General features: G+C 38.8%; 1 protein-coding gene across 2 annotated transcripts in view; it reads right to left on the reverse strand.

Moving 5' to 3' along the window:
- Window positions 1-19,397, reverse strand: part of RELN (reelin) — a 536,122-nt gene that overhangs the window by 59,555 nt on the left and 457,170 nt on the right. For both annotated transcript variants that reach the window (XM_004007831.5, NM_001306121.1), the window contains 7 exon segments: window positions 18,350-18,521; window positions 18,146-18,248; window positions 15,836-16,065; window positions 7,275-7,495; window positions 4,765-4,912; window positions 2,014-2,272; window positions 895-1,144 (listed from right to left, as the gene is read on the reverse strand). In XM_004007831.5, the coding sequence (XP_004007880.2) occupies window positions 895-1,144; window positions 2,014-2,272; window positions 4,765-4,912; window positions 7,275-7,495; window positions 15,836-16,065; window positions 18,146-18,248; window positions 18,350-18,521 (1,383 nt within the window).

Below are 19,397 nucleotides of genomic sequence, written 5' to 3' on the forward strand. Positions count from 1 at the left end.
AGCCCTATCAATTAAAACACATGTAAAACCCTGTGTGTGTAAATCCTACTGCTGACGCTGACATTCCTTATGTGATAAGACTCTTTTATTCTGTAAATATGATACCTAAAAATTCTGGATTTAGGAAGGAGAGGTTGGGATGTATGGAGAGAAAACGTAGAAAGAGTTAGTTGCTCAATCGTGTACAACTCCTCACACCTCCAAGGGCTATGGTAGCCCTCCAGGCTCCTCTGTCCATGGAATTCTCCAGGCAAGAATACTGGAGTGTGTTGCCATTCCCTTCTCCAGGAGATCTTCCTGACCCAGGGATCAAATCCAGGTCTCCTGCACTGCAGATAGATTGTTTACTGTCTGAGCCACCAGGAGGAGACAGTAACAAGGAAACTTATATTACCATATGTAAAATAGATAGCCAATGGGAATTTGCTATATGACTCAGGGAACTCAAACTGGTACTCTGTAACAACCTAGACAGGTGGGATGTGGAGGGAGGTGGCAGAGAGTTTCAAGAGGGAGGGATATATGTATACTGATTCATGTTGGTGACTGATTCATGTTGATGTTTGACAGAAACCAACACAATTCTGTAAAACATTTATCCTTCAATTAAAAAATAAATTAAAAAAATCTGGAGTTACAAAATGATACAAATTTTTGGGTATCACATATATAAAAGAAGTCTTCATGAACATATACTTAAAATAAGTTTACATTCTGAGGCTTTCTCAAACTCAAATTACCCACATTATTAAGAAAGCAGTTGTGGTTTGACTGAAAATGCATTCGTGTTTTACTTAGAGACTTCTTGGAGGTATAGTTCAGTCCTTTGACTGTAGCAGTCACAGATGCCCATTTATACATGCTTGCTGCTCCAGCTAGAAAGGTAACACTCACCATAACAAGAATCTGTGACCGAGCAGGAGGCAGCAAAGTCTATCTGTAGGAAGGAATCCTCATTCACAGCAATGTCCGTGGTGACCACATAACGGGTGCTGGCCTTTTCAATGAAGACAAGGGCATCACCTGTAGAGCCACACACAGGCATCTTGGTGCCTCCGGGGTGAAGCAGCCACTTCCTACTATCCAGAGTTGTGAAATCATCCTCCAAGACTGTATTGCCAGAAATATTTCCACCAATGAGGATCTGAAATAAATTTTTTAAACAAAAACTTTTCAATTTGGTTTTGAGACATGAGAAAGGTCAGTCCTTTTTTTTTTTGTTTTTGTTTTTTATCTGTCAGATTGCTCACAACTGGCATTATTCAGCAAGCATAATGTTAGGGGGCCTTTCAGAATGCTCCTGTTTATGTGGTCTGCTTGCCCATCTGGCAAGGAGCTACAGAAACAAATTGAAAGTCTGACAAAACCATTCACAGCCTTCATGGGCCAAATTGTGCCTTTGGAAACTACATGCACCCAAGCTGGGAATGCAAAATTTGGTTATATGTGATTTTTCCAAGTAAAATTTCTATTTAGGAACAGTTGTACCCTAAGGCATTTCAGTTCCAATTCTTTGCAGGGCTTCTACTGTTTGTTAACAGATTCTTTGAGTTCTATTGGATATGCATTTTATTATGTATGAAGATCCTTTAGAACTGTTCATAAGGATGTTAGGGAGATTTACTTATTTTTTTTTCCTTCAAAGGTTAGGAAAGAGGATATGGTAACTACTGTATGTGGCACAAATGCTAATTTGCACATTTTCCTTTTCAGAGAATTATAGCCTTGAATCATGCTTAATAAAATCCCTCTAACCATATGGCAGAACCCTCTATGAGCAGGACCTGGGCCTTCTGTTGTGTCATTCATTTTTATAGGCTCAGGCATTTGAGGAACTAGAGAATGAAAGGAAGCTAAATGCCATGTCTAATCTAGCAACATGCCCTTGAGTAAGTCACCCAACTTGTGGGTCCTGGACCTCCTCTACTGAGCGAGGGGTTGGCCTAACTGCTTTCTAAAGCCATATTCAGCGCAAATGACAAAATTATAATAGTTAGTCTTGAAGGGACTGACCTGGTCGATAACCCAGGGACTGTAGAAGTGCCCATTTTCAGATGGTTGCCACCAGCGGAGGCGAGTAGAAGCAGAACGGGCTTTCAGAGGTATCTCCAGGGCAATGTATCTGCCCACATTGCTGGAGTTGCTGAAAAGGAACTCTTGAAGGAGACTCCACGAGAGGCCACCATTGAGAGAATACTGTAGAAGCACAGGTTGGCTCCTGGGATCTGGAACACCTTTACCACATCCCAGTCTCATGAAGAACTGCACAAATCTGATACAAGCAAAATTTACTGTAGACAAGTGCACAGGGTAATAGGGGGAACTCACAGATTTAATGAATACGATGATTTAATGAACATTCAAAGTAATTGTTCCAAAGTTTGACTTCCCTTTTAAATGTGAAAGGGAGTTAGTAAAATGTGAAGTCTGAAAAAAGGCTACTCTGTACCCATATTGATATTTGGTATCCCTCCACCCGGTCACCCACCAACAAGGGAGTGTCTGAGGGATTTGAACATTTTTCCTGCCCTCTGGCTATTCTTACTCTTGCCTGGAAAATCCCATGGGCGGAGGAGCCTGGTGGGCTGCAGTCCATGGGGTCGTGAAGAGTCGGATATGACTGAGTGACTTCCCTTTCACTTTTCACTTTCATGCATTGGAGAAGGAAATGGCAACCCACTCCAGTATTCTTGCCTGGAGAATCCCAGGGACGGAGGAGCCTGGTGGGCTGCCATCTATGGGGTCACACAGAGTCGGAAACGACTGAAGTGACTTAGCAGTAGCAGCTGGCTATTTTTAAGAAGATGGGAGCAGTCCAAAGGCTGTCCAAATTTGGGAGTGTGTATTGCTACCTATCTAAGATAAATCTGCATCTTTGTCTTTAGTATATGAAACTGAAAGAATGCAATTAATGTAGTTTATGTCATTTATCCACAAAATCATCCAATCCCATCTTTTACCAGTAGTTTTTCAGATCTCATATTATTGGTTTTGTGAGACACTTTTAAATTCACCAGTTGTAGCACCTCTTTGTGAAAGGCCAGACATTTTTTGGAAGAGGTGTGTTAAGCTTGAGCCTCTTTTCTGTGTTTTGTGCCAGGAGCAGGGGAGCATGAGTGTGGGGTGGTGTGGATGGTGGGCAGTGCCAGCCTCTGACTCTTGCTGCATCTGGGATGGATGATACTGGCCATCGAAAGATGTGGCAGTCAGCCAGTGGCAGCCTTCCCAGCTGGCAGGGAGGTGGACAGAGTGGCAGCTGGGCTGCCAATGAAAACCAGCTCACATGTTATCTTTGGCAGGAGAGCTGTTGGTTCCTGGTCTGGCTGCTGTGTTAGCTGGTAATGCAAAATACATTTCCTATATAACGCAATACACATACCCAATTATGAATGCATGTCAAACATATGAAATATATTGGGGCATATAATAAATGTTATCAGTTCCATATATAAAATCATTCATTCCTCATGGGTTCCTCCTCTCCCCCATATCCACTATCAGAATATTCATTTACCTTATAACCCTGAGAAAACTGGGATTTTACATGGAGCATTTTGAGGTCAATATATGCAAATCCTACACAGCATGCTACTGAGATGAGATAAATAATGGAGTTTTTAACATTGGATTAATGAAAAAAATACATGGTTACTGCCTTGTAAAGATTTTACCTATAAAAACAATAATTGTTTTCAGAGAAACACTTTTAGTATATTGTCTACTTGTATTGGGAAAATGTTTACATTAATTTAGTTATAGATAAACCACGTAAGAATTATTTAGAAAAGCCTAATAATTTCTAAATTAGAGAATTCAGTTGCCAGTGATAATTCTTAGATAAAGAGCAGCAAATTAAACCATATGCATTAAAATAGGATGGAGATAAATAAAATCTTGCTTTCTGTAACTGTAAAATTATTCCTATAGATAGAATTATATTTTATATGAAGCATGATCAAACTTATATGCAATAAATGAAACAACTTAAGAGAAAAAGGAGGATATGTTAAAATATATTTTAAGATACTCTGAAATATTTCAAAAGATAGAACATGATTTCTTTATTCACTTGCAAAAATAGGTCAGGGTTCCATTTTATACATTTTAAACTGTAGTTCTTATTTTCCTGGCTAAGTTTTTGGCTCATCAAATGATCAAGGGATACGCATCTTGACAGGACATAATCCTTGGAGCCAGTTTAAAATGTTTGCTTCTGAGTGACTGTGCTTAATTTAGAAAATGAGTGACTCGAATGTATGAGCAAATCATTGGAAAGAAATGCTTATAAACAACAAGCCTACACTTTAGATGTTCTTAAATTGTTAATGGATATAAAATTAATGGTGAATAATCTGTGAGCACATTGAATTTCAATTAAGCTTTCTCCTGAGCATGGTAAATAATTTCTACATAGACCAGGTGTAATGAAAAGTATTCTGTAGAAGGTAGATAAAGAAGATTATGTTCTTAAAGATAAAGCAAGGTAAACATTGTCATTTCCTGATCACCACCTAGTAGAAGACCAGGTATTAGCCTCTTTCTGTTTAGCTCCGTTTCATTTCTGATCCAGTTATTGCATGATCTCTCTCAGTTTTAGAATGAAAATTGTGTAAACTGTGTCTTAATGGAGGCTTTGACAAGCCAGAAGCATAGCATTTCCAATGGCAGGCCTTGTCCTTGAGATCTCTGCTTCTTTTTGACTTGATTATGTTCTTCTACTTTACATTACAAGGTAGTTCTTCAACAGCATTTAAAAATGATTACCTAGCATGTGATAAATCCAGATCTCGTGTCATCAACATGCGTAAGCCATCTTCATTGAAAAAGAGGTTGTTTCCACTGGAAAGGATTCCACACTTCCGAGATGGCTTTCCACCACTCATTAATAAGAATCTATCAGATTCTAGCTGGCCTGAAACGAATGGAAAATGTGGTTTACCTGTGATCCCAAATATAGCCATATATTTTTAAAAAGAATATGCCAAATGTTTTGTGTAGTTTTAAAATATGAAGTCACAAATACTGAAGTCATAGACTTGGGGGATAAGAGGTCTTTTCAACATTTTAGCTTGTTTGAATTGTTTAATGTTGGCTGTATAATTTAAGAGTCCACATGACAAAGGAAGGGGGCCTTTCCCTAGTATCTATGGTCCAGCCAAACTGTTCCCTCCATTCTGCTCCTCTGCAAAAACAGACACTGGCTGGTCAGAGTGGGTCAGTTCAGAATTAAAGAAGGGTAACGAGACCTTTCCACTGACTTCTTTACTGTGTCCTTGCTACTGAGAGGACAGTATCAGGCCAGTGTTATATACTATTTTAAAAGCTACAGTTTTAATGTGAGAAATTTCAGTGTAATTTAATATTTCCTATTAAATAATGTCTTTCGAAACCAACTCACCAATCTCTTCAGTTATTCACCTTTTTCGATTGTGGTAAAGGCATAATACATTAATTTTGCCATTTAACCATTTTAAAATGAATGATTCAATGGCATTTAGTCCATTCATAATGTTGTGCAACCATCACTGCTAGCTAGCTCCAGAATTTTTGTTACCCATAAAGGAAATCTTGTACCCAGTAAGCAATTGATCTCCCTTTTCCCTTCACCCACCCCGCTGGCAACCATTAATCTTCTTTCTGTTTCTATAGATTTGCCTGTTTTGAGTGCTTCGTAAAAATATGACATGTGTTTGATTTCTTCTACTTAGCATAATGCTTTCAAGATTCATCTATACTGCAGCATGTATCAGTATTTCATTCCTTTTTATAACTAAATATTATTCCATTGTAATGATATACCTAAACCTAACTTTAAAGTATACGTTGAAGCCATAGATACATTGCAAAACATTCGCAGGCAACTTGGGAAAAAAAAAAAATCAGTCCCATTTTTCTAACCTAGATATGGACTCCCCTGATGGTTCAGTGGTAAAGAATCCATCTGCAACGTAGAAGATGTGGGTTTGATCCCTGGGGTGGGCAGAACCCCTGGGGAAGGAAATGGCAACCCACTCCAGTATTCTTGCTTGGGAAATCCCATGGACAGAGGAGCCTGGCAGGCTCCAGTGTATAGAGTTGCAAAGAGTTGGACATGACTTAGTGACTATTCCACCACCACCACCATTCTAACACACATAGCTATCACATTTAAGACTTTCTCTTATGAGAACGTTTTCCCAATTTTATCAGAGTGCATATCTGATGCATATACAATTGTGAATAATTTCAATCATTATAGTACACGTTTTTCTACGTTGTCATCCAAGATTAACTCTTTATATAGACATTTTCCAAAATTATCATTGATTAGAAATTACATATGATAGAAAATGGGGCGAAAAAACCTTACTTTTTCTTAATTATCATCTTGTTCACTCTTACTGATTTTGTTTCAAAAACAGAATCCTATGAAGTTCAGAACTAAACAAAGGCACAGGTGGTTCCAAATGTAATGAAAAATAATGAAATATTAGAGTGAAATTTAGTAGCTCAGCTGGTAAAGAATCTGCCTGCAAGGCAGGAGACCTTGGTTTGATTCCTGGGTCGGGAAGATCTACTGGAGAAGAGATAGGATACCCACTTCAGTATTCTGGCCTGGAGAATTCCATGGACTATATAGTCCATGGGGTTGCAAGGAGTTGGACATGACTGAGTGACTTTCACTAATGATTACTTTTATATTACAAATTGTGTGTGTGTGTGAATTGCTCAGTCATGTCCAACTCTTTGTGACCCCATGGACTGTAGCCCTTCAGGCTCCTCTGCCTACGGGGTTCTCCAGGCAAGAATACTGAAGTGGGTTGCCATTTCCTTCTCCAGGGGATCTTCTGGACCCAGGGATCAAACCCGAGTGTCCTGCATTAAAGGACTGTCTGAGTTACCAGGAAAGCCTGAAAGGCAGAGTGTACCACATGAGAAGACAATATGGTCAAGGATGAAATCTTGAGGAGCACATTTAAAAGCAAGGCTTTAAATAAGTTAAAAACAAACAAACAAAAAAAGTAAGGCTTCCCTGGTGGCTCAGATGGTAAAGAATCTGCCTGTAATGCAGGAGACCTGGGTTCAATCCCTGAGCTGGAAGATCCCCTGGAGAAGGGAATGGCTACCCACTCCAGTATTCTTGCCTGGAGAACCCCATGGACAGAGAAGCCTGGTGGGATACAGTCCATAAGGTCACAAAGAATCAGATATGACTGAAGTGACAGCACACACAAACTGTGCTTAATGTGTAAACTCTTTCACAAAGTTATATAGGTTTCATAAGAAAAGATTACCTTCAAAATCATCCTTGAGAAAATCAGGATTTTTGGTGCTTATTTTACAGGTTGGACCTGAGTAACCAGGATCACATATACACTTGGTTCCATTGATACAACTCCCATGTCCGTTACACATCTCTTCACATTGTGGACCAATATAGACGTTATCAATAGCCCATGTCACTGGCTGTGAGCCAGCAGAATAAAACCCTTGGTACCATCTGAAACGCACAGATCTGGAAAAGAGATACAAGTCTTTCAAAAGCTAACCAACAGAACAATATCTTCAAAGTAAGCACATCTGATCAGTGAGCAGTGGGCAGTTACCACTTCTGCACCACACTCAAGTAGAAAACAAGGTTCAAATATTCAAGGCCACAAATGACATTCCTCAATCTCTAGGATGTTGCCAATAAAGTTCCTGCTTTCTACAAGCCTTTCCCAATAGTGTCACTGTCAAAACTCCATCTGAGTTTCTATCTTTTTCAACACTGACTTTCTTGGTGAGGCATTTTCCATTAATTAATTAATTATCTATGGGGCTTCCCAGCTCAAATGGTAAAGAATCTTTCTGGAATGCCAGAGACCTGGGTTTGATCCCTGGGTCAGGATGATTCCCTGGAGAAGGGCACGGCAACCCACTCCAGTATTCTTGCCTGGAAGATCCTGTAGACAGAGGAACCTGGTGAGCTACAGTCCATGGAGTCACACAAAGTCGGACACGTCTGAGTGATTAACACACACACAAGCTCTGTATAGGCTTCCCTGGTGGCTCAGATAGTAAAGAATCAGCCTGCAATGCAGGAGACCTGGGCTTGATCCCGGGTCAGGAAGATCCCCTGGAGAAGGGAGTGGCAACCCACTCCAGAATTCTTGTCTGGAGAATTCCATGGACAGAGGACCCTGGCAGGCTACTGTCCATGGGCTGGCAAAGAGTTGGACACAACTGAAGCGACTTAGCATGCGTGCTTTGTTAACTAGTCTTTTTAAAATGAACTTAAAATTCTCATAATATAAAAGTAATAATTAACTAAGTGCACAATTTGGTGGTGTTTAGTACATCCACATTGTTAGCTTGCTATCACCTCCATCAAGTTCCAAGACATTTTCTTCACGCTAAGGAAATCCTGCACTTATTAGCAGTCACTTTTGATTCTCCCCTACACCTAGCTCCTGAAAACCATTAAGCTATTTCCTGTCTCAGTGGATTTACCTATTCTAGATATTACATATAAATGGAATCATACACCATGTGACCTTTACTGTCTGGCTTTAATCCCCTATCATAGGTTTTCAGGGTTCATCCATGCTATAGCAAGTATCAGAATTATATTCTTTTTATGACTGAATAATATTACATTATATGGCTAAATCACCTTATTTATTCATTGATCAACTGATGGACATTTTTTTGTTTCCACTTTTTGGCTACTGTGAATAGTGCTTTTATGAATATTTCTGTACAAATATTTGCTTGAATACCTGTTTTCAATTTTTTGGATAGGATGGTAGTAAATTTGCTGGGTAATATGGTAAATAACTAGCTCTTTAATTTCTCTCTCTTCCATAATTTTGATGGAAGTTCCATTATTATAGCTATCACAGCTGTGAGTATTTAAAAGGACACCTATTTCCCTTGTTGGCTATGAGCTCCTAGAGACCAATGCCCATATTTGTTTCTTTTTTGCAATCTCTTTTGTGCCTAGTGCGGTGTTTCACACATAGCAGATGCTCAGTTAGTGTTTCCTGAATGTCACTTTTTGTGGAAAGCCTTAACAGCCACTCTAGGGTGTTTTGGATTTTGTCCTATTGGCAACAGAGAGCCTCAAAAGATTATTTTAAAGAGATGAATGACAAAGTCAAGTTTATTTTTAGTTAAATGTCTCTCATTTCTTAATTTCTCTTTAAATGAAAGGTAATTTTGCTTTTTACTTGTAAGATGATTGTCCTATCATATTGCTGAAGACAATTTAACTCTTTAGACATAATCTACATATTTAGGTTGTAGGCCAGAAATATTAATAATTGAGTATATTTTATTATTTATAAAACTCAGTTCAAAGAAGATAGTCTTTTTTCAGAGGAGCTAGATATAGAGATGGTCACACAAGTCACTCCCATCTCTTTCAGAATTTCCCACAGTTTATTGTGATCCACACAGTCAAAGGCTTTGGCATAGTCAATAAAGCAGAAATAGATGTTTTTCTGGAACTCTCTTGCTTTTTCCATGATCCAGCAGATGTTGGCAACTCGATCTCCTGTTCCTCTGCCTTTTCTAAAACCAGCTGGAACATCTGGAAGTTCACGGCTCACGTATTGCTGAAGCCTGGCTTGGAGAATTTTGAGCATTACTTTACTAGCGTGTGAGATGAATGCAGTTGTGTGGTAGTTTGAGCATTCTTTGGCATTGCCTTTCTTAGAGATTGGAAAGAAAACTGACCTTTCCCAGTACTGTGGCCACTGCTGAGTCTTCCAAATTTGCTGGCATATTGAGTGCAGCACAGTCACAGCATCATCTTTTAGGATGTGAAATAACTCAACTGGAATTCCATCACTTCCACTAGGTTTGTTCATAGTGATGCTTCCTAAGGCCGATTTGACTTCACAGTCCAGGATGTCTGGCTCTTGGTGAGTGATCACACCATCGTGATTATCTGGGTCTTGAAGATCTTTTTTGTACAGTTCTTCTGTATATTCTTGCCACCTCTTCTTAATATCTTCTGCTTCTGTTTGGTCCATACCATTTCTGTCCTTTATCGAGCCCATCTTTGCATGAAATGTTCCCTTGGTATCTCTAATTTTCTTGATGAGATCTCTAGTCTTTCCCATTCTATTGTTTTCCCTATTTCTTTGCATTGATCACTGAGGAAGGCTTTTTTATCTTTCCTTGCTATTCTTTGGAACTCTGCATTCAGATGGGTATATCTTTCCTTTTCTCCTTTGCTTTTCACAGCTATTTGTAAGGCCTCCCCAGACAGCCATTTTGCTTTTTTGCATTTCTTTTTCTTGAATACCAGACCACCTGACCTGCCTCTTGAGAAACCTGTATGCAGGTAAGGAAGCAAAAGTTAGAACTGGACATGGAACAATGGACTGGTTCCAAATAGGAAAAGGCGTACGTCCAGGCTGTATATTGTCACCCTGCTTATTTAACTTTTACGCAGAGTACATCATAAGAAACGCTGGGCTGGATGAAGCACAAACTGGAATCAAGATTGCTAGGAGAAATACCAATAACCTCAGATATGCAGATGACACCACCCTTATAGCAGAAAGTGAAGAACTAAAGAGCCTCTTGATGAAAGTGAAAGAGGAGAGTGAAAAAGGTGGCTTAAAGCTCAACATTCAGAAAACTAAGATCATGGCATCCGGTCCCATTACTTCATGACAAGTAGATGGGGAAATAGTGGAAACAGTGGCTGACTTTATTTTTCTGGGCTCCAAAATCACTGCAGATGGTGATTGAAGCCATGAAATTAAAAGATGCTTATTCCTTGCAAGAAAAGTTATGACCAACCTAGGCAGCATATTAAAAAGCAGAGACATTACTTTGACAACAAAGGTACATCTAATCAAGCCTATGGTTTTTCCAGTAGTCATGTATGGATGTGAGAGTTGGACTATAACGAAAGCTGAGCACAGAAGAATTGATGCTTTTGAACTGTGGTGTTGGAGAAGACTCTTGAGAGTCCCTTGGACTGTAAGGAGATCTGACCAGTTCATCCTAAAGGAAATCAGTCCTGGGTATTCATTGGAAGACTGATGTTGAAGCTGAAACTCCAGTACTTTGGTCACCTGATATGAAGAACTGACTCATCTGAAACGACCCTGATGCTGGGAAAGATTGAGGGCAGGAGGAAAAGGGGATGATAGAGGATGAGTTGGTTGGATGGTATTACTGACTCAATGGACATGAGTCTGGGTAAACTCCGGGAGTTGGTGATGGACAGGGAGGCCTGGCGTGCTGCGATTCATGGAGTTGCACAGAGTCGGACACGACTGAGCAACTGAACTGAACTGAACAGACACAAGTCACAAGTGTTAGTTGCTCTGTAGTTCCCAACTCTTTGTGACACTATGGACTGTAGCCCACTAGGGTCCCCTGTCCATGGGATTTTCCAGGCAAGTATACTGGAGTGGGTTGCCACTTCCTTCTCCAAGGGATCTTTCCAACCCAGTGCATGCATATTAGTATCCTATGAATTGGTCTAATTTTCAATTATATAGAAACCAAATTCAGAATAACTTTTTATTTGAGACAGAGAAATTAGAAGTCAGTATCAGAAACATTTATTAGACTTCTAAAGTTTAGTAGGTAGTAAAGCAGACAGAGTCAAGTTCCCACATATAATTTTAACCCTAATTTCATTGTTCATATCAAGACTCCAACTATATTAAGGTGCCCCCAAAATGCCAGTTCATAATTAAATTTTATTATCTAATACCTGTCAGAGTTTAGTCTTGGCAAGAAGCACTTCCTACCTTTTGAACTTTTCAGACTGCTGAGCTGAGGGAAATGGCTGGAGTTTTCCTTTGAACAAAAGCCTACATGGATTTTTTTGAACTTCTTATTTATTCAAATGTTCTGAATACAAATGAACCACCTTGGTTGGATATTTATTATTGTTCACCTGTCTTGACACAGAAACTGCAAGCACTATGATAAATGGACTGAAGGGTCTGGTTTCACTGTGGTTCCCCATCTGCTGAAATCTTATTTTGAAAATTTCTCACTGCCACCCTCCCTAGTGAATGTCTGTGTCTGTTCTCCCAAGCTAGTGGTATTCAAAGGATCTGTTTTTTAAATGTAAACTTTAAATTTCAAGCACACAGCAGTGCTTTCATTAAATAGGGGTTTTGGTTGACTCATTATGAAACTGTATAAAGCAAAAGCAATTAGGAAGTTTCAAAGACAAACAGACTCCAGATGAAAAAGACACAAGGGTGATGTGAATAAAATGTGATAGAAGCTCAATACTTAACGCTTCAAATGTGAATTGACATTTGAAATGGCAAAAATGCCATTTCTGTACCTGAAACATTTAGTATAGTTTTTTTGGTACCTAGTGTCCTGTGAGTGCACATAAAAGGGCAATTTAAACATGGGTAATATATTTTTCTTAGCATCTAGCACTTGTGCCACTATCATGTACCATGCTGAATACAAACCAAGGAATGGTTCACTGAGTTGGAGAAAATTTAACTTTTGCCTTCCAGCAACTCATGCCTGTGTGGGTTTTAAGAAGAGTGCTAACTGTTGTCCTGAAACAAGGACTAGAGAACACTTCTAAAGCAAATTCTTCTCTTTGCAGAAACTGCTGAAGTCAGTTTGAAAGGTAAGTTGATACCATTGTAAGAGCTGGCATGCCTCCTTAACATATTTACTTTCTTTTTGTAGAAATGAAAATCACATGGAATACAAAGAACAAGATGGTTAAGTTCTGTACCTTTTATAATTAGAGGAGGCATATTTTAAACTGAATTCCAATATCAGTAGGTAAAAATATAGATGTCTGCTTTTCTCTTGCTCAAATTACATCACCATGCCTCATGTATAAGCACAGCCTGGTGGGCAAAATCAGCTGGCAGTGATGCAGGCCCTGGGACCCTGGAATGCTGTCCTGGGGTAGGGAGCTTCATTCAGTGCCTCTGTGTGGCAGTGATCTTATTTCATACTCCTTTAAAATGGATTATTTTCATGTAGGAACTTTCGGAAGCATGTCTCAGTTGTTAAGACAATCTAAACTCATAGCTTTCACCTTATCTTTATGGTTGTTTTCTATTTAACCTAATTCTTACCTGAGCCATCGGAAGAAATTAACAGTCCACCAAAAAGAAAACCTGCAGCTTTTCATAATACCATAATGACCATGGTATTGGTCACAGGTGCTAAAGTGATTGGCTATCCAACCACTTTTCCCTGTCTACACTGCCCATAAGGGCTTCCCAGGTGGCTCAGTGGTAAAGAATCTGCATATAATGTAGGAGACACGGGTTTGACTCCTGGGTTGGGAAGATCTCCTGGAGAAGGAAATGACAATCCACTCCAATATTCTTGCCTGGGAAATCCCATGGACCGAGGAGCTGGAGGGCTATAGTCCATTGGGTCACAAAAGAGTCAGACACGACTTGGCGACTAAACAACAGTAGCGCTTCCCATAAACATGGACTTTGGGCATCCATCCCTCTGTTGCAGCTCTTGGTCTTTTGGCCATAGCTGACTGGTCAGATTTTCTTTTCTAGAAATGTAGAATTAAGAATTCTAGAAAGTGAGAGCTGGAGTTTGATGAGTGATATTACTATTAGCATGATAAAAAGGATCACAAACTCCTTTTGCTGATGTCCTCACACTTTCTCAGTGGAGTCCATGATTTCCTAGCATGTTTCTAATAAGTTCTTCCACTGCTTTTGGTAAGCCTCTTTATATTTCTTGCAACATATAATCCTAAATAACAAAATTGATTTTGTGTAAAAGTTTTTTCCTGAGCTATTTCCCCCTGCTAATTCTTATATAGACAGGTTCACACCCCACCTCCATACACCATAATAGCAGCTTTCTGGTTGTGCTGATTGAGTCATCAGCTCTATCTATTCTTATGGTCTTCAGAGATTCTCCTTGCTTCCTCGACTATCACTTCTAAAGAATCTTGAGGATGTTTTATTTGGTAATGCTTATTTTTTAAAAAATTAGATTTTCTAATAATTAGAACAGTATCCTGGTGTAACAGTAAGAATTAATAAATGATATACTCAATAGTACAAAATATTAGAGCCCTTAGCAATCAAATTACAAAAATTTTGCTGATGGTATCATGAGGAGTGAATGTATTTATGTTCAAAGAGAATGAAGACTTTTGAAGATTCACTTTCACCCTTTTGGAAAAGTGCTAGGTATTAGTAGTTTCGCTTGAAGACTTGAGACTTCTAATTATGCTGAGTTTCACATGGGGAATGTAAGTCTATCCCCATCTTGAAAGTATAATATTAGTACTTTTTTCTTTTAAATACCCAAAAGAGTAAGTTCTTTATTCTGAGGGAAAAGACAAATTCTGAAGTAGGCTACTTTGTTGACTTTCTCTTTGTTCACCTGTATTATAAGTTTTATTTTTTGAACTATACTTTTCATTTCATATTTATTGGGATTGAAGTTCTTTACTTCCAAATAACTTTTCAATGGAAGAGTCATATATATGTAACAAGAATACTGAGAGAGGTTGAAAAAATAGAAATACCTGGGGGAAGAGTGCTTGCTGCTGCTGCTAAGTCACTTCAGTCGTGTCCGACCCTGTGCAACCCCATAGATGGTGGCCCATCAGGCTCCCCAGTCCCTGGGATTCTCCAGGCAAGAACACTGGAGTGGGTTGCCATTTTCTTCTCCAGGAAGAGTGCTTATACATATATGGAGAGTGCTTATGTGTATATACACACACACACACACACACACACATATATGTAGAGTGCTTATGTGTGTGTATGTATATATACAGCTTTCTGGTTGTGTATATGTGTACATGTATATGTATATGTATATAAGTGTATATATATATAAGTATATACTTATATAAGTATATGTGTACATATACTTATATGTATATATATACACACACATATATATACGGAGAAGGCAATGGCAACCCACTCTGGTACTCTTGCCTGGAAAATCCCATGGGCAGAGGAGCCTGGTGGGCTGCAGTCCATGGGGTCGCTAGGAGTCGGACATGACTGAGCGACTTCCCTTTCACTTTTCACGTTCATGCATTGGAGAAGGAAATGGCAACCCACTTCAGTGTTCTTGCCTGGAGAATCCTAGGAACGGGGGAGCCTGGTGGGCCGCCGTCTATGGGGTCGCACAGGGTTGGACACGACTGAAGCGACTTAGCATACATATATATATATATATATTTTTTTTTTATGAAACACTTGGAATATTCTGCAGGCTTCCACCCTTCATATGTGCCTTCTCCTTGAACAAAAGATATAAGTAGATATTTGAAAGTAAAACTAACTGCATTTAAATTGTGAGGTGGGGGACAAATTATAATACTGGGGAAAAACTATATTTCTGTTGCTTCTTAATTGATCTAATAAAGACCCATGTAGATATGAACCTCAGGACAGGGTGCTGCCTATGGTGTGCTCTTTTAAATCTATCTTCAAGCCAAATGTTCTTTAGCTTCCCAGGAGGCTCAGTGGTAAAAGAATCCACCTGCCAATGCAAGAGACACAGGAGATGTGGGTTTGATCCCTGAGTTAGGAGGATCCCTGGAGTAGGAAACGGCAACTTACCCCAGTATTCTTGCCCAGAAAATTCCATGGACAGAGGAGTTTGGAGGGCTATAGTCCATGTAGTCACAAAGAGTTGGACAGAACTGAGCACACACACACACTCAAACCATGAATTAGCAGTACGTCAGCTCAATGTCCTATGTTTTAAACATTCACTGATCTGCTTTCAGTGGAGAACTGAGGAAGAAACGTAAGGTGGACATTTCCCTGATAAAGTGGCAAGTCAACCATGAGATCATGAAGAAAACTGTGAAATGAGAAAAACATAGCTGGAAGCAGCAGGTCCTTACCCACAAAGGTGCAGCTTCCCGAAGTGCACGACCTCCCTCCTCCAGCCCTGGGTGGTCCCCGCATAATAGGTGCTGCTTGGGTGGTGCTCAGTGGAGCACAAGGAGCTGACGTGGCCACTGCTGTGGTAGCAGAGGGGGAGCAGCAGGTGCCAGGTTGCCCCGAAGTCCCTGGAAAATTCCAGTCTGACCGGATCAGCAGAGGAGCTATCAGTTGAGCATCCGACATTGATCTTGATGAAGAAGAAAAAAATGGTACAAATTACCTCAGAGCAACAAGCCTTGAAATGATTCACCACTTCATTATTTTCTCGAGGGTCCATTTTCCTGGGAACTGTCTTGCTGAAATATTTAACACCATGAAATTCTGTTTTGCCTGAGTAATATTGCATATTACCTTTAAATAATACTTTTTCATAAAGAACCTCAAAGGGCCTCATGAAAAATTTATTTTCCCTCATTTTTATAAAAAGCTAGGAAGTGAATAAGGCAGAGACTGGCATGGAATTCCAAAATTTACCTTTAGCCCACATTCACTGCCAAGCCATACAAACTGTAGTGAAAAGGTTGTTTCTCTAATCTTAACCATTAGCTTTTTTTCAGGCTGCTGGATGGGAAGATCTTCTATTTTTCATCTTGTGACACCTTCAAACAATTCTGTTTTGCACATGGAGAATCTTCAGTATGTTTTCAATATTAAAACAGAATGAAATAAAATTGTTGTCACCATTTCCCTGGCACAGTGAGAACATTCTCAGAAAGGACTTTTTAAACATGAGGGAAACAATCACTTCATTCCTTTTTCGCGCTTTCAAGTGAATTAAACTAAAACTTATACAAATGCTGGTGATTCATGAAAAAAATTTCCCTCTTCCAACTGGGATTAACATTTTTCTTGCTGTCATAGCAACTGGATATATTTCTATAATTTTTGTTCTTGTTGAAGTTACTCCTCTTTTCTTTTTTTTTTATTTTTTTTTTATTTTTTTAATTTTTAAGTTTTTTATTTTTTAAATTTTAAAATCTTTAATTCTTACATGCATTCCCAAACATGAACCCCCCTCCCACCTCCCTCCCCATAACATCTTTCTGGGTCATCCCCATGCACCAGCCCCAAGCATGCTGCATCCTGCGTCAGACATAGACTGGCGATTCAATTCACATGATAGTATACATGTTAGAATGTCATTCTCCCAAATCATCCCACCCTCTCCCTCTCCCTCTGAGTCCAAAAAGTCCGTTATACACATCTGTGTCTCTTTCCCTGTCTTGCATACAGGGTCGTCATTGCCATCTTCCTAAATTCCATATATATGTGTTAGTATACTGTATTTCCTCTTTTCTTTTGATGGGTAAACTATTCTGATGAGTAAACTTTTCAGCTATAGGGATTTGTTTCTACCTAGATTCTTTTGATAACAGAACTCTTGAAAGGGCCACAGGTATTACTTTTTATTAACATTTAGAGCATAAATAATAGAAAATATAAGAGAAGGTTATATAAGTAACTTAAAAATTAGAAAATATAATAGAAAGCTTAAAATAGAGAATAATTTCTCCACTAAGGCATCATTTGGTCTCTGATTTTAAGATGAAAGAAACAACTCTAATTTAGAGGATACAATTAATCTAGCAAATATTAAAAATTTTGTTGACACAATTAGGCACTAATTTAAGCCTGTCCAATGATTAGTACAGGTTTCAACCATGAAACAAGTATCTTCAGAAGTTAAGACTATTGAACCTTAGCACAATGTATCTTTGGTTCTGCTGATTTTATCTAAGTTTTTAAAATATATAAAAGCTTTTCTTCCATACATTTTAAATTTCTGTCTTGAAAAATAAAAGGAGTCCATAGAGTAATGAAATATACAAAAATTAAAAAAATAGTAAGTATTATTTTATCTGTAAAATTCATGACATCATGATAAATATTAAACAAAAGTGCTGGCCTGGTATAGACTATAATCACACTAACCTGGGTCTTAAGTAACACATAAAAATTGTGAAAATAGCACTAGAATAGTATATTCCTTTTCATTTTTATAATGTTTGAAATAATTTATTTTGACAATTTCTCATTGTAGTAGGTGAGGAAATTATGTCATAAATAAAGGACTAAAAATTCAGAAATAAACTTTAGTAGGATAATACATTCTACTAATAAAAATGAATTATGATGTAAAACCTCTTTTGTCCTTGTACAAAAATGGAAAGTCATAATGCATGAAATCATCTGAGATTTTCCTTCTCTTTCCTAGCTTTTGTTCAAGATAAAATTTAAAGCATTACTAATAGAACAAAGTCAAGTACCTCAAATTGTATGATGGTGTTCTCATTCACATTCAGGTCACGAGTAGTAATGGAATGCTCACCAACTTCATTGGAAACAAACACCATAGCTGAATCTTCCTCACTGTTATACAAGAAAACAACAAGGAATCCATTTAGGCAAAAGCTCATTGTGATCTCTGTAGAGCAGTGGCTTTATTTTTAACTTTTCAATTAAATACTTACGGTGCTCCTTTGGAAGAATATGGGCAATAAAGACCAATGTTACCACCAGGATAGAAAAACCAATTGTCTTCTCTGGGCCCAAAGTCAAAAGTATCCAGAAGCATCACGGGGTTATTTAAATTATTTCCATCTATGATGAAGTCATCAACAATCCAGATTTCTTCTTTCTTACCTATGGCATTTTTGGATAAAGCAAGTTTTTCAAAGGTGAAAACTGGATGAACATTTTTGCTCAAAGGAAGAAAGGACAGAGGGAACTCAGTAACTATTGGTTTAAACATATGCCTTCTAGACAAAGAAGCACAAACTATACAATACTGTGTTATCAGATTAAAGTGTGGAAAAAATTAATTATGCTTTCAATCCTTTTAAGTTGACACTGCATGAAAGAACCTCACTAATTTCAGAAGACTGGTAAGAGTTTGCTTCCTTTCCTGTTACAGCAGCGCTATGGTACCATGGGCCCTCCAGCAGCAAGAGAGGGCTTTGAGTCATGCCTTCATGGTTTAGGGGAATCTGTAACATGCCTGAATCTATGAGGATGGATGGTCAGCCTGTGGATTTATAAATGAGTTACACTAACTAGTTTATTTATGGAGCAACCCAGGATATTTTAGTGGAGAAGTCAATGGCAACCCACTCCAGTACTCTTGCCTGGAAAATCCCATGGACAGAGGAGCCTGGCAGGCTGCAATCTATGGGGTTGCTAAGAGTTAGACACACTGAGTGACTTCACTTTCACTTTTCACTTTCCTGCACTGGAGAAAGAAATGGCAGCCCACTCCAGTGTTCTTGCCTGGAGAATCCCAGGGATGGGGGAGCCTGGTGGGCTGCCACCTATGGGGTCGCACAGGGTCAGACATGACTGAAACAACTTAGCAACAGCAGCAGGAGGATATTTTAGAGTCAAATCATGACTTAGAGTCATGTTTCCTTTAGGCTTAAGGACCATGGCCATTACAACACTGGCTTGTTGTGCAGCTTTATTTAATTATTAAAAACTACACAGAAGAAAACTTTCTGTTATATGTTGCTTTATTTTTCCCCA

The sequence above is a fragment of the Ovis aries genome, chromosome 4, assembly GCF_016772045.2.
Source record: "Ovis aries strain OAR_USU_Benz2616 breed Rambouillet chromosome 4, ARS-UI_Ramb_v3.0, whole genome shotgun sequence".
NCBI lineage: Eukaryota > Metazoa > Chordata > Mammalia > Artiodactyla > Bovidae > Ovis > Ovis aries.